The following is a 15,979-nucleotide window of genomic DNA, read 5'->3' as shown; positions in this document are numbered from 1 at the left end:
CAAGCTGGAGGTTTTAGGCCTCTGTGTGTGCTCATTATTTAATGCCCCGTGGTTATGCACATTCACAAGAGGTTAAGCACGGCACGTTGATGATTTTCACCTTCTTCATCACTTTACCCTGAAGCACATAAAGCCACCACAACATAAAATACAGCTTTAAAAATGTCCAGATAAGAACAAATCTAATTTTATTTCTTGTTATTTCCAAACAAAAATAGGTCTCTTCGTTTTTAGAAGTTTGATTTTAAAATGGTCAAACCATAAACACTTAATGATCACAATCAAATTTGAGGGTCTGGATTATTCTTCTCCAACATTTAATCTTGGCACATTAAAATACATCAAATAAATTCAGTCGAATATCACAATTTTAGTTCTCAATTAATGTCACATCAACATATTGTGACAAAACGTGCCCTAATGTATTGTGAAAAAAGGTTGGTCTTTCAGCACCATGGACAGCGTCAATACAAAATGCACTTAAGAAAAACTGAAAAATTTCAATAAAAGCTGTGTTTTAAAACACATACAAACCATAGACTACATAAAATAAACATCCAATCATTTGAGAAGCACTGCATCACATATTTCCAAAACAAATGTTTCCGACCACAGTCGGACTGCTGTATTTCATTTTACCTACTTAAACATCACAGCCTCTAATGAACAAAGAATGCAATTTGAGAAGTGCAAATATTTAAATGAACACACGTGTACAATTTCAGTGTTTGCAGTCCAAAAGATGGGCAACGGTGGCACAGGAGTTAAGTGCTCGCCTGTAATCGGAAGGTTGCAGGTTCGAGCCCCGCTCAGTCTGTCGCTGTCATTGTGTCTTTGGGCAAGACACTTAACCCACCTTGCCTGCTGGTGGTGGTCAGAGGGACCGGTGGTGCCTGTGCTCGGCAGCCTCTCCTCTGTCAGTGCGCCCCAGGGCAGCTGTGGCTACATCGTAGCTCATCCCCACCAGTGTGTGAATGTGTGTGTGAATGGGTGAATGACTGATTGTGTTGTAAAGCACCTTGAGGGGTTCCAGGACTCTAGAAGGCGCTATATCAAATACAGGCCATTTACCATGACACAAAAGCTGTCCAACCATTTACTAACACTTGTGAGACTGATGCACAAATACATGAAAACCTTCAGGGTGTACAATGCCAAAATTCACAAGACCACACACACACACACACACACGCACACGCACACACACCAGATATACATATTGTTATTTATGTTTATGGAGTTGAAGTAAATACAACTGTTACTCCTCAGCCTATTTTGTAATGTGCTTTGAGACTTTTATGATTTAAAAAATCTACATCTAATGGTCTTAATTACATTGATTTATATCAAAACAAGCATTGCTTTCAGCACACACTGTCCCCCTCATAACACCAACTGCGTAGTGTCATCGAGAGTTGGTGGTGACTGGTGGAGTGATTTTCAGAGGGATGATTTCTTCCATGTGTAACTCAACCTCCTACTTTCTCCTGAGTCACAGTCGGCTGCACAAAACGAGACAGATAGAGTGAAAGACAGACAGCCTAGATGGCAGGCAGACAGATAGTTGACCTTGCATTTTTTTCTCATGAGAGCCAAAAACGTATTGAATAAACACTGAACAAAATGCAGTTTTACATTTGTTAAACCTCTCAGCAAACTGTCATATTTGTGATATTCTTATAACTTATGCTCAGCATAAATGAGTACACCATACTTTTGTCAGAAAACCTTTAGTTTTCTTTCAGAATCAACATTTTCTATGAGATACCATTCTAAAACTTACTCCCACAAATGTGGGCCATTGATTGCAAACAGTGTTACTTTGCACACATGAGAGGGGATGTATCGGTGTAGCAATTCTCACAGGTAAAGCGGAGCACAGCACAGAGGCTGCACACATCATGGCTGCACAGGGACAGGCCTTGAACACCAGAGCAACAGAGGCCAAGATCTATGACACCAGACAATACATATAGGATATGCAAAGAGGCCCCTGAGACAAGTCACCATGTAACTGCAGGGTGTAAGATGCTGGCAGGGAAAGCATATGGAACACCACAACCAAGTGGATGGCATCGTGTGCAGGATCATCTGTACAAAGTATGGACTGGAAGCCCCAAGGTCAAAGTGGGAAGCCCCCTAAGGTGGTTGATAATGAGAGAGCCAAGTTCCTGCTGGACTTCCGGATCCAGACTGACAAAATGGTGATGGTGAATCAACTGAACATTGTGGTGGTGGACAAACAACAGAGGACAGTTGTTGCAGTTGATGTGGCAATACCAAGTGATGGCAACATCAGGAAAAAGGAACACGAGAATGTAGGGAAGTATCCGGGCCTCAAAGAATAACTTGAGAAAGACATTGGTGGTGCCCGTGGTCATCGGGGCACTCGGAGCAGTAACCCCCAAACTGGAGAAGTGGCTAAGCAGATCCTAGAAATAACATCAGACATCTCAGTCCAAGAAAAGTGCAGTTCTAGGAGCAGCTAAGATACTGCACAGAACCCTCCAGCTCCCAGGCCTCTACCCACTTGGGAGAATGAGAATATATATATATATACATATATATATATATATATATATATACATATATATGTATATATATATATATATATATATATATATATATATATATATATATATATATATATATATAGAGAGAGAGAGAGAGTTTTTTTTATCTGCGTAAAATAATCCATTTAAATCGACGGTGTATTTTCTAGTCGCCTTTTAGCTTGTCCCGTTCCGCTTCCCGTACATTTAACTGACGCATGCACGCTATGCGGAACTACAGTTGTAAACAAAAACGTATTATCGTTACGTTCGTTTTCTGAGCCCAAACGCAGATATATCGCGCTGTGTGCCGTTTGTTCAAGGTACGTTTCAGAGCGTAACGACATTTTCTCTTTCTTCAATAACTAAAAGCGAGAAAAAGGGAAGATTTTGTTGTCTTTAGCTGTTTGTTAGCTTATCGTCTGACGTTAAACAACCAACTTTACGCTTCGGTGAAATAATTTCGCTAACAAGTAATACCATTTCTCATTTGTGGGATTAACTTGATGTAAAAATTTACAAAATGTTTAAAACAATCGTTCAGCTTTATGTCTAACTTTACGTTAAAAATATCATCTGGAAACATGCCGACTACAGCTAATTTCATTTGAGTGCATTTTTAAATTTGGTTAACAGAAAACTCTTAACAGTATAAATCAAGTTTTCATGTTAGAAAGGAGGAAGCCAGAATCTGTTGTCATTATTACTAGACATGCTAAAAAAAGCAACAAAAATGTTATTTTAATGTACGTAGATGAAAATTAAATTAGGAACTAACTAAACAAAAAAGTGCTAATTTATTTATTAAAGGTTTTAACAAATAATGTAAGAAATAGGGAAAAAAAAATCCCGTGACAGATTAGAACAATTGTTTTGAAACTGGTAAATTTGACATTGTGCATGTTGAAGGCAAAATAATCATTTTCTTAAACGGGTTCAGGTTTGAAAAGTTTTTTAAACACACATATTTCTATGCATGTATATGTATGTGTTTGAAACAAGTGACATTTTCAAAATAATGTACAAATAGTTGTTATAAAAGAAATTTTTACTATAATGACATTATTATTTATAAATAAAAGAAAATATTCTATTTGAAAGCCACTGGCAAAATGTGACTTCAGTTTTGCTCAGTGATTTACTATTGGTGATCACTATGCTGTCGATCCATCCATCCATCCATTTTCGACTGCTTATCCAGGGTCGGGTTGCGGGGGCAGTAGTCTAAGCAGGGATTTCCAGACTTCTCTTTCCCCAGTCACTTGGACCAGCTCCTCGGGGGGAATCCTAAGGCATTCCCTGGCCAGCCGTGAGCCGTCTCTCCAGCGTGTCCTGGGTCTTCCCTTAGGTCTTCCACTATGCTGTATTCTGCCTTAATGTTTTGATTTGTTGTATAAATATTCAAGTTTGAGAGCTGTTATACTAACATTTATATGAAACAATATAAAAAGAAAATGAGGTGCATTTAATCAGCCTTGTCCCCTGCATTAGCTTTTAGAGAAATTATTAAGATGTTTGTAAAATATAGCTTCACTCTAGATTTATTAAACTAACACCAAATGTTTCTTTTTATGGGTTTCAGATGAGGTGTATTGCTTAATGAAGTGCCAGCTCATCACTGTAACATTCCTGCATTGGTGACCCAGAGAAATCATAGCAACAGAAATGTCACGAAAACAAACAGCAAAACCACTGCGGGGCAATAAAAAGGGAGAACAAGAGCGCAAGCGGGATGAGCGAGCGGCACGTCGAGCTATCGCAAAAGATCGCAAGAATCGCCCTCAGGATGGAGATGAAGGTGCAGAATTTGTCACTTTCTCCAATCAGCTCCAGGCCCTCGGGCTCAAGCTGAGGGAAGTCCCTGGAGACGGGTAAGAGCCCGTCTCTGATCCTGCGACCCATGTTTTCAAACATTGTTTGACTCCCCAAGACAAAATTTTCGTGTGATGGAAGTGCTAAATCAGTTTAATAAAGTGCTGCATGCAAACAATCTTTTATTTTGTTTTGTAGTTTTACACAATCCAATAAGACCTTATTACACCATGTTACAAGATGCAGAAACGTTGTGTAAACATTTAAGCACATCCCATAACTCAGTAGTTAATAGCAGTAATATCTTGAAAAAATACTGTAGGATCAATCTTACATCACTGTAGAGGTATTTGGCCATCTTATGATTCTGCTTATGTTGAGTGTGGTTTGAAGGCAAAAAGGGCATTTGATGTTAACTAAACATTGTGGTTTTTGTTATTGTCATGCATTCTCATTTTAGTCTTAATGACTTGAAGGATTATTACTTGAAACTCTTTGAAACAAGTTAATGAAATCTTAAATTTGTTTTGCTTGCTTCACACCTGTGAATTTTTATTTATTTTTATTTTTTTACTTTTTGAAAAATAGACTCCAAATTTCCTGGAGGACGATAATCGCATCTAGAGCGACGGGCAGCATTTTTCTTTTCTAAGATCTGTGAGCTTTTTCTGCCTCCTTGGTGTTGTGTTAACTCATATTTCAATGTTCCTGTTGCCTTAATATAGAACTTAATTCATGTTTTCTAACAATTGTGAATGATTGTTTTTTTTTATTATGTCTTTTTACTACATACCAGAGGTTTTGGGAGATGTACACTTGCAGCTCTGAAAATGGTATTGACCTTGAAGTGTTCTAGCTTTTTTCTTTCCCAATAAAAATCAGCAGCTTTGGATTTAAATATTCTGACAACTCTCCTTTGGGAAAATTTTGGTTAAAAATGTTCATGTGGTGATGATCTTTGTCTCCTGCAGGAACTGCCTGTTCAGAGCACTCGGTGATCAGTTAGAGGGTCACTCTCGTGGTCACCTGCAGCTTCGCCAGGAGACGGTTCAGTACATGATGTCCCATCGACAAGACTTTGAGCCTTTCGTTGAAGATGACATCCCCTTTGCACAACACTGTAAGAAATAAGAACAAACGGTGCATGTAAATTTACTCACTGATTTGATTCAATTCAATTCAAGTTTATTTATATAGCGCCAAATCACGACAAGAGTCGTCTCAAGGCACTTCACATAATAAACATTCCAATTCAGTTCAGTTCATTAAGCCAATCAGAAATAATGTTTCCTATATAAGGAACCCAGCAAATTGCATCAAGTCACTGACTAGTGTCAGTGACTATACAGCAATCCTCATACTAAGCAAGCATGCAGCGACAGTGGAGAGGAAAACTCCCTTTTAACAGGAAGAAACCTCCAGAGAATCCTGGCTCAGTATAAACAGCCATCCTCCACGACTCACTGGGGATCGAGAAGACAGAGCACACACACGCACGCACGCACGTACACACACACACACACAATGTGTCTACAGTTATATTGTGATGTCTTAGTAAATATTCTATTTGGTGAAAGATAAACCCCATTGTATTTATCCCAGTGGATCCACAATCAAACGGATAAACCAGTATCAGCACATCAAAAGTCAAGGAAACCAAAAAGTAATTATCAGGAGAGAGAGAATGTTTAATGTGATGTGAAGGAATACCAGTGGTTCAGTTAGGGTTAGGAGTTAGGTTTACAAATTCAATAATAAAAGATGTCACTAATATCTTCTTTTAGTGTCCAACCTCTCCCAGCCGGGTACGTTTGCTGGAAATGATGCAATTGTAGCTTTTGCTCGCAGTCAGCAGGTGAAGGTGGTCATCCATCAGCTCAACACGCCGCTGTGGGAGGTAGGCACTAAGCTACTGGCTTAACCGTGTGTCACTTAAACATCTCTAGTTTACCATAATTTATTTACTTATTCACAGATAAATGGTGCAGAGAAGCAGGCATGTAGGGAATTACACATTGCTTATCGCTATGGAGATCATTATGATAGTGTGAGACGGACTGGAGACAACTCTGAGAGTCCTGCTCAACTCCGCTTAGAGGTATGGATCAGTAGCTTCAGACTCACAAAATAACAGCGGAACAAATCTTTGCTGAAATGATAATTTACATAAGCTTAATGATATCTTCTGTAGAAGTTTGATCTATTTTTGATTAAAAATTTTATTAATTATTCCAATGAAATGCTACTACATGAACAAAGACATCATTAACTTGTTCCTTTGCCTTTTCCAGAACCTGCAAAATTCACACGGCCAACAGCGTGAATTTGGAGATGGTCAAGGTGACAGGCAGAAAAAAGCGTCTCCAGCATCACATGTAGAGGAAAATGTGATCCTGAGCTCCATCAAGAATCGTGCGATCCAGGGTCAGAGGATGCATTTGTTATCTGCTGAGAAAAAAATTATTTTTTCAGGAGTCAGCTCAGTTAGGAACTAGATTTCTTAAACCTTGCTTTTCTCGCCTCAGGTGATGAAGAAAACCTGCTCCAACTTAGTGCGGCAACAATCAACGCAGAATGGCTTGCTGGTTCCGTGTTTGATCGGTCTTGTCAGGATAAGTGCACGTTTGTCTCCTGCTCAGCCTGCAGAGGAGCATCCACAGACTGCAGTGAGCATAAGCAGCCAGCAGAGGGCAACATAACACAAAAATCTAAGGTGGAAAAATACTTTGCACTAACAAAATTAACTTAAAAATAAGCTGTTCATTGTGTTTAACATTTCATAATTTGAACTCTTATTTTCTTTCTGCTCTGTGCAGCTGACAAACAAGCAAAGGAAAGAGCAGCAGCGGCAAGAGAAGAAGAAGCGTCAAGAGGAGAGGCATCGACAAAAGTTTCTTCAAAGTAAAGAAAGCCAGGATCAGAACCAGAACCTCCCAGAGGCTGTCACTTTAGTACCAGCTCTCAACACTCTCAGTATATAGACTCAAGCATGGCCAAGAGTTCCACACTGTTACTTCTTCAGCTACCAGTGGGTGTTCACTTTTGCACACAGTTGAATAAAATGATAAATAATAAATGACTCGCACTTGTATAACACCTCTCAGAGTAAGGACTCCAAAGCGCTTTACACTACAGTGTATCATTCACACACTGATGGTGATGAGCTACGATGTAGCCACAGCTGCCCTGGGGCGCACTGACAGAGGCGAGGCGGCCAAATTATAGGATTATGTCACAGTGACAACCTTTTTGCTAAAGAGAACCATCTTACAGTACACCAGTGCCTGCAGACTTGTGTAAAAGTTGGAAACGACAGAATGACAGCGTGATCATGAGTGAATGAGTGATTTTCAGTGTTTTTGGGTTGTGTATGTAGAAACTCCTCAGACCTGGTGCACCCACTTCACTGCGTAGCTCCTTTCCCTGCGGTACATCTGTGTTTCCATGACAACCATGCAGATAATTCTGTGGAACCAGGCTGTTTGACTTCCCAAAGAACAGGTTGCCATTCATTCAGGTTGTCCTGTTTTGGATTAAATGAGGATTCTTCTGTTGTAGGGAATGTGGAAGTGCTTAATAAATAAAAGATCATTTACACTTTCTGGTTTAAGATGATATTAACCACAGTTTAAATGCTCTGAAACAGGTGTTTGAATCTTATCTAATATCCAGACATATTTGTGTTTCTATATATTTTTATGGTCTTTTTTTTCTTAAATGTGTAAATACAGTCACAATTTAGTGTGAACTTTTATTTGTTGGCAAAAGCTCAGCTCACATAATCTTAATGTGCATCTTTATGCATACAATGACTGGCAAACTTTTCCATAAATATCTTGCAGGATAAAACAATGATGTGATTTGGGCCTTTTTGTTTTGGCTTTGCAACTGGCTGCTGAAAAGTACTCCACCAAAATGAAACAGATCTTTGTAAAGTAATTTATGTGGAAAAAAATCCCTGATTCATATTATTGATTAGTTTTAATGTGTTTTCTGGAAAAGACCAGGCACTCAGAGGGTTAAAAGTGTATAAGGAGCCATTATTTATGTACCTAAACAATCCTAATTTAATGTTTTCTTCCTCCCTTTCAGCTATCCCAACTTGCCCTTGTTTTCATAAAAAATGGCAAAACCCCAGTAATTACCTAGTTGGGGGTGGGGGTGTGGTAGAGGCAAACAAACCCACACCATAACAGATAAATGACAGGTGTTGCCAGTGTTTTTAATATTGTAACGTAGATAAGGCCTGCTTCGTCAGTGTGCCACCCATGACAACCAGGGGTGTCATGACACCAGGAACAGGCGATAGTGAAATATCTCCTGACTTATCGGGCCTACAAAGTCAAGGTCTCCTCACAGGAGAAAAGACTTTTATCTAACTCCCTTTTAATAAAAATATATTATTCTGGCTCATAAAATTGTTTACTTAACAGGTTAAGTATAATTAATGTTTAATCTGAAGTGATATAATATGACTGTTTTACAGTGATGAATAAATCAACATAAAGGTTTATTATTTCATGACCTTAACTCATTTATAATTTGTTCTGCATTATCATAGTAGTAGAAATACAGTATTAAATAGATTTTTAAAAACTAGATTTTTGCCTGTGTCAAAGTATTATAAAGTGTTAGTTCCCTGGCAAACCCAAATTACCTGGTTTTATCATCAAATATTATAGTTGGATTATTTTATAATCCATATCTAGTATTACATTTTATTGAGTACCTTTACATTCTATTGACAATTTATTAAAAGTAACTACTTACAAAAGTTACAATATTCAGTGTCTACTTAAAATGATCAGAGGGGTTGTCCTGGACTTTTTACATCACTAATGAGTAAACAAAGGAACAAATATTCCCTATTGCCCTCATCTCCAAACGAGGGCAAAGATAACTGATCATGTCTGTTCTCTGGTCAAACTGAGAAACCCAGTTGAGCTTAAAAATATCAAATAAACGTGTTACAAAAAACAAAGACAGATGACAATGGAAGTTATTATAAAAGCTCATTTTGTTACAAACAGCATTTTAGAAAATAATAAATGTAAGTTAATGTGGAGTCCTTTCATTTTGGCTTCAAATCTGACAAATTATTTACAATTCTAAAAACTTTGTTGAAAGGCAACTTAAAAAACAGCTAGATTTATGAGGCTTATGTGTAGTAACTATTGGAACTACTGCCAGGGTATCAGTAGCACAAACATAAAACTTAGGACTGAAAACTCAGCTGTGTCTGAAATGACAAAATTGCAAAACAAAACAAACACTAAAGCGCTGCAAACAGAAAATAAAACTATTACAGGTGTGTTTGCGTTTTCAGCCTGAAATAAGATGAGATCGGAATCTACAGTTTTGCTTAGAGCAAACACGATTCTGATAAAAGTTCATTTTAAACATTCCAACAATGTTTTTAGTGGAAAATCCTAAACATGTGGTTGATTTAAAGATCTGTAGAAAATGTGTCTGATTGAGGGAACGTTAGTTTTGAGTTTGCGTGATTCTTCAGAAGTCCTGACAGATGTTCTCCTTGTTCTCGTCTCCCTGCTGTTGCCGGAGCTGACCTACTTCATTCTCCAGCTGGACTATGGCTCTCTCGATCTCGTAGTTTTTACTGACCAGAGACACCCAACTGTCAAACAAAAACACAGATGTTAAGACATCTGGAAACAACGTGTTCTCTCCACACAGTGACATGGAAGTTGTTCAGAAGACACACTTAGACTCCAGCTCGCGTAGTTTGGCCCCCGCTGCCAGCTGATCATTCTTACGCTGCCAGTTCAAATCTTGAATTTGCTTCCTGTCAACCAAAGTAATTGTTAAGCTTCTAAATATGAATTCTCAAAGCCCTTTAAATTAGCAAACAATGTCCAGGCATCGCAATTCACCTGAATTTGTGGAGTTCCTTTTGAGCCATCTCAATCAGAAAAGCCAGATTACTGTGGAAGGAGAACAAAAAAAATAATTAACAGTCTTCAAATAAAACAATGGTACTATTTCTGAAAAATAAAAGCTGCCATAACTCACTCATTGTAGACTTTCCATGCATTTGTTCCATACTGTGACATGAGCTCCAGGTTCTCAATGCGAACTGCTTGGTGCTCCAGCTGGGCCATGGAGTTGTTCACACACTCTTGCCACGCTGTAATGTCATTCTTCTGTCCTGAAGTTGGAGCTGGCAGCTCGTATCTTCACAGGCAGGAAGATATTAGAACATAATGTCCATATTTATTAAAATACTGAGCAAATGATTTGCAAAGCAAACATATATCTTGCAAGGCAACTACCACCAGAGCAGTTTTTACCTTTTCATGCTCAAAAGATCCATAGGCGAACGTGCCGCTAACCGCTCAAATTCGTTTCTCATAATTTCTGTCTGGAAGGGTGAAAACAAAGTGCAGTAAGTTCTGTGTCAAAGTCTGAAAGTCCATAAGAAGACCTCACATTTCTAATTAGATTCTTACCTCAAAAGCAGAGAAGTCAGGTGTAGGTAGGTAGCTCAGGTAGTTCTTCGTAGGTCTGTACCTTCTTGTCTCCTCCTCAACCAATGCAGCTGCCTAAGGGATCAAACAGGGTTTATGTTTGGTTCTGCAGCTTTAAAACCAACTTTCTCATTACTATTCTACGGCAATGCCCTGTCAAGCTTAATTCGCTATTTTGTAATAACAAAGGATGACAAATATTAAATACATAAATAAACTAATATATGAAGACTAAATCTGATTTTAGGTTTACAAGGAGCAAGAAGTACAAAAAGAAGTTATAAAACATCCACATAAAAGCTCCAAAGATGCCTAAAATGGTACTTGTCTATGACGTTGTTTACATCCTTATTTACTAAACGCAAATACAGATAACCATTTGATCACTGTTCACAAGGTTTAATGTGGCATTATCAACTATACAATTCAACAAGTTCACAGTTTGAATCTGAAAGATTCTAGGTGTTAAAATCTCAAATTATGCATCTTTTCCCGTGCCAAACTCAAAGGATAATTAGTCACATTAGAACCCAAATAAACCAAATTTAAAGAAAGGAAACATGTCATAAAATGTCTCTGCGACCTATTATGCAAATATATAAAATTTATATTCGTTTCATGTTGTTTTAACAAAATTCGTGCATTTGTTGAGATTCTTTGGTTTCTTCGTCTAGCAGTCTATTACGCACTAATAAACACTAACCAGCTATATATAAAAATAAACGCGTTAGTTTGGTCTATACAAGTAATATTAATTTAACAGTTAAAAGGCCATCGACTTTAAGGATTAATGAAAGTTTCCATGTAGCGTGTTGGCTAACACGCTTCTGATAGCAAACATTTTTTATTTCACTCACCGCCTCTCTGACACCTGGCGCATCATAACCTTGGTCGAAATACGGCAAAGCATCAACAAACACTTCACCCGCTACTGAAGCTGTCCCGGCCATTTTAATGAGTCTATTTACTGATTAATTTGTTGATTTATTTCTTCCTCGGCGGCTAGTAGCTAACTGAACCCAAGTTCTTTTTCCGGTGAAGAGTTTCAAAATAAAATGTCCTACATTTTTTTCCGTGCTCATACATAATGCTTACGGTTCCGTGTTCGATAGGAATGTGACGAAGGCAGTGCGTGATGAAGATGCACATCGAAGATGCGCATAAAAATACAGTTGAACTCCAACTGTGACCTGTTTTCCCTCTACCCTAATTTTTAGTAAATTTTCCTTGAAACCTTATGTACAAGACCCCATATAAAACTGTGCAAACGTTTTAAACCACCCATAATTTCTTCAAAACACGATTCCAAGACGCAACATTTCCTTGTAATATTTTAATATAGACTTAGTTTTAGAGGCTCCAAGAAGGTTCTTTTAAATGCGCGCGCGCGCGCGTGTGTTTAACGAGCATTAACGTAATTTCCCATTTTCTGTTTTGTCACCTGACTATGACAGCATTGGACCATTTTTTTAATGTAGAAAAGTGGATTGGTAGAAGACACAATTGAAGAATTTGGATCACTGACCCTGCCACCACCACAAGCCATATGTGTGCTCCATTTTTTAAATCAAAATCACATTGGCACCAGATAATATCTCATCCACACCAGATAGTTTCTCAGAAATTATCTGATGCAGACTGATACTATCTGGAGTACATGAGATCTGATGCTCATATGAATCTCTAGCCTGGACAGCCATGCCAATGTGTAGAATAGAAAGGGGGTAAGTCTGGCTGGTGTGCACAAAATACCAGCCTTTTTACCCACTTCAAATGCAAGAAATACATTCCAACAAAAATCAGAGATTTTTAAAAAAAGTATTCAATTGATTGATTGACTGAAAACTTGAGAAACCCATCCTCTTTCATTTGATCATCTCCACAGGTTATCTGAACGATGTTTTTTTTTTTAATTTTTTGGGGGGGATGATTTAATTAATTAAATAAAACATTTGGTTAGTATTCTTTAAAAGAAATATCAGTAACCCTATGATGAAACCTAAAATTAACTACTTTTGGGCTTTTAAGAGGAGATCCTTTCAGTATAGATGAGCTCTCGAACACTCACAAATTGATAAGTTGGCCATGAGTTAAAGCTGCTTTAGTGAATCTACAGTACAAGCTAGGTTTAGAGCGCAAACACCATCACAAAACACGCACCCTCTTCCCTTGTTTACCTTCCCCGAGATACTTCTACTGGAAATGGACACCTGCGTTGCCAGAGTAATTAAACCGTCAGTCACCATAAGTCTAGACATCTTTTGTTGTCAGCAACTTCAAATGGCATTTTTCTTTTTGAGACTTTCATATTTTGTTCTAAAGTTGAAGTGGTAGCAGCCAGCTGTTCCTCCTCTGATATTATTGAGCTGAGCACCTCTCCCACCAGTGTTCTGTTGCAAAATATGTGAGTGCGTAAAAAATGGAGGATCCAAAGAAGTGTGGTGGTTCAGCAAGACCGACAACCAGATGGCCCAATAGTTGCTTTTCAGAACAAAACATGTTTTGGGTAGAGCTTTTTAGAAAAATGCGAAAGAACGACTTAATTTTTCTTGTTTTTTTTAAATCTCCACAGTATATTCATAACTATACTAGAACTCTTAACAGGCATGAACATTGTAAGCCAATTAGTTTTCCAAATTTGTTATAGCAACTTTAAATTCGTCATGGCCATGTATTAAGTTGTGGCCAAGCATTTTGTGGCCAGTCATGGCCTCGAGATATATTTATTCCCTCTAAAATACATCCTCAGGTCTCAGATGTCAAACTTCAGACCATGGGAAATAAGTCCCAGGTTTCAGGAGAAACTGCTTCAGGGGAAAAAAGAGCTTTGACAATTCTGACTGGAATAGCTCCTCGGATGAGAAGCGAAACATCTTCAAGAAACCAAAGAAGTCCAGTTGCCTTAATTTGAAGTATTTTGGATGTTGGTTGTAAATTAAAATGGCTATTTAGTATAGAACATGTCCCATAATAAATAAGTTGGTATTTTTTGCTCATTTTCTTATTTAATAATTTGTGGAAGAGTTATAAACTCTGCTTTATTCAGCCAAAGTCAGATACTCCTTTCATCATCACTGTCAGAGGACATCTTGAAGCAGTATCTGAAAAAGAATTTAGGAAAAACAATCACAAAATATATTGACAGTGGCAGTAGGGGAAAAAAGTTAAAAAATGACTGGATTTAGACACCTATGCTTCCAGCATGTGTGTTTGTGTGTCTGTATGTGTTGTAACATATACAACAGAAAACAAGACTTGATAGTTTAAATGAAACATCTCCAGCACCACTGATGCATTGTACATTGTATAACATTCATTGTATATGTTATGTACCGTGAAAAGGCAAAATAATTTAAATTTGCTGTGGCACAGTTAGAACCCCAGAGTTTTTCTTAATGTCAATGTGCATGTAATTCACAAAACGTGAATTACATGTATACTTAATGAAAACGTGGTACAAGGTGCATGTAATTTTGTCCCAGTCCACACACACACACACACACACACACACACACACACACACACACACACACACACACACACACACACACATATGAATATATATATATATATATATATATATATATATATATATATATATATTCCAGCATGTGTGTTTATATACATATACATATATATACATATATATATATATAAAGCAGGGTCAGTCACTGAAAAAAAAGAAAAGAAAAACATATTAAACTTCGTAATGTCTTTTTTATTTCCTAGTTTTAGAAAAGAGACAAAAAAGATAAATAAAATCGATTATTTTTTTACGTCATGACGTAAACTGTACGTTCTCCTGGTTCGAGAACTTACGCAGAACGTGCAGTGGCTCTAAAGAGGAAGGAAGATGGCGGATAACAAAGGCGAGGAAGATATGGAACCGTCAGCTAAATCTGACTCGGTGTCTTCAGTGCAACATACTGAGCTGACGGAACCAAACCCCGAAAATGCGGTAATCATTTTAGAAACAGGTTCAAAGGGGGACGCGGAAACCGAGACAGACAATGCTAACGGCGAGCCCCCGCCCAACAGCGAAACAGTAGACATTAGCAGCGGCGGAACTGCTGTAGAAGTAGAGGAAGCCAACGGTAGCATTAGCAACACCGTTAGCCCTGCTGAGACCAGTGGCAGCACCAATGTGGAGCCCACGGTTGCCGATACCCTTCCCGCCTCCGATGCTCCTGCTGGCGGACCCTCAACTGAAACCCCTACCCCACCTTCCACTGCGGCGGCCACGCCGGTATCCACTCCCATTAATTTACTGGATACGTGCGCAGTGTGTAAACAAAGTCTGCAGACTCGAGACTGTGAACCGAAACTTCTGCCTTGTCTACACTCCTTTTGCCTAAAATGTATCCCGCAACCAGACCGACAAATAAGCGTACAGGTGCCTGGACCACACGGACAAACGGACACACATATAGGTGAGTGTGTTGTGTAATGATTTAAGTGCGTGAAAATAAATTGGTTATTTCTCCCATATTTTATCAATTGCTTTGATGTGTAACATCAACCTGCTCAATCGTACGTAGTATCACCTGTCAAGGGTTTAGAGGATTTACTTTCTGTTGACTTTAACAGTAGCCTGGGATGATGAATCTCAGTAGTTTTTGGTAGCAGTTGGAAATTAACTGACATTTGAGACTGGACACCTTTTAATGAAAACCTACTATAGTTCATTTTGAGACTTAACAATGGGAGACTTGTATAATTTGACTTATAATCCACATTTTCTTAAATGTAGTTTGCCAATTATTTCAACATAAAAATATAAACACTGTAGCAAATGCATGCACTGATTCTCACAATGAAATTAGCGCCAGGTCATGTTTTTAACACGTGATAGGAAACATCAAATCTCCTTTCTATTTATGAATTGATTTGATTTTCTCATTTAATGTAGATTTAATGCTTCTGTTACGTTTCTGAATGCTGTACAAGATGATGTTTTTCTGTGTAAAGAAATAATTGTGTATGAAGCAAAACAAAACCAATTTATTCAATGATTTGTTGAGGATTTGTAAGAAGGCAGATGATTTATTCCACACAATTTTTGACTTTCACAACAAGCCAAGATAAATTTATGCAAAATAACTATTTCTTGCAGCTTTAATGTCTGAAGAC

At 38.0% G+C, this 15,979-nt stretch overlaps 3 protein-coding genes across 6 annotated transcripts in view; 2 read left to right on the top strand and 1 right to left on the bottom strand.

Moving 5' to 3' along the window:
• Positions 1-2,755: 2,755 nt before the first annotated feature.
• On the top strand, positions 2,756-7,961 carry otud3 (OTU deubiquitinase 3). The gene is made up of 8 exons (XM_015968556.3): positions 2,756-2,875; positions 4,135-4,423; positions 5,336-5,484; positions 6,149-6,261; positions 6,340-6,462; positions 6,656-6,788; positions 6,890-7,077; positions 7,181-7,961. Exons 2-8 carry the CDS (start codon positions 4,218-4,220, stop codon positions 7,343-7,345), a joined length of 1,077 nt encoding a protein of 358 aa, XP_015824042.1. The 5' UTR covers positions 2,756-2,875; positions 4,135-4,217; the 3' UTR covers positions 7,346-7,961.
• A 1,402-nt stretch (positions 7,962-9,363) lies between these two features.
• Positions 9,364-11,910, bottom strand: bcas2 (BCAS2 pre-mRNA processing factor). Its single transcript, XM_015968558.3, has 7 exons — positions 11,707-11,910; positions 10,832-10,924; positions 10,673-10,743; positions 10,395-10,556; positions 10,256-10,306; positions 10,087-10,167; positions 9,364-9,999 (listed from the first exon to the last, which is right to left on the bottom strand). The coding sequence occupies exons 1-7, from the start codon at positions 11,797-11,799 to the stop codon at positions 9,873-9,875; spliced, it is 678 nt and encodes a 225-aa protein (XP_015824044.1). The 5' UTR covers positions 11,800-11,910; the 3' UTR covers positions 9,364-9,872.
• Positions 11,911-14,661: 2,751 nt separating this feature from the next.
• The window catches only part of trim33 (tripartite motif containing 33), a 33,382-nt gene continuing 32,064 nt past the window's right edge, over positions 14,662-15,979 (top strand). For 3 of the 4 annotated variants that reach the window (XM_015968561.3, XM_015968560.3, XM_015968559.3), the window contains exon 1: positions 14,662-15,279. In XM_015968561.3, the coding sequence (XP_015824047.3) occupies positions 14,703-15,279 (577 nt within the window). In that variant the 5' untranslated portion in view covers positions 14,662-14,702. The remainder of the gene's footprint in view (positions 15,280-15,979) is intronic. The other variant, XM_015968563.3, reaches the window with a different exon arrangement.

The sequence above is a fragment of the Nothobranchius furzeri genome, chromosome 15, assembly GCF_043380555.1.
Source record: "Nothobranchius furzeri strain GRZ-AD chromosome 15, NfurGRZ-RIMD1, whole genome shotgun sequence".
Taxonomy (NCBI): domain Eukaryota; kingdom Metazoa; phylum Chordata; class Actinopteri; order Cyprinodontiformes; family Nothobranchiidae; genus Nothobranchius; species Nothobranchius furzeri.
The sequence above is the reverse complement of the archived record's forward strand: the minus strand, read 5'-3'. Positions and strand labels throughout refer to the sequence as shown.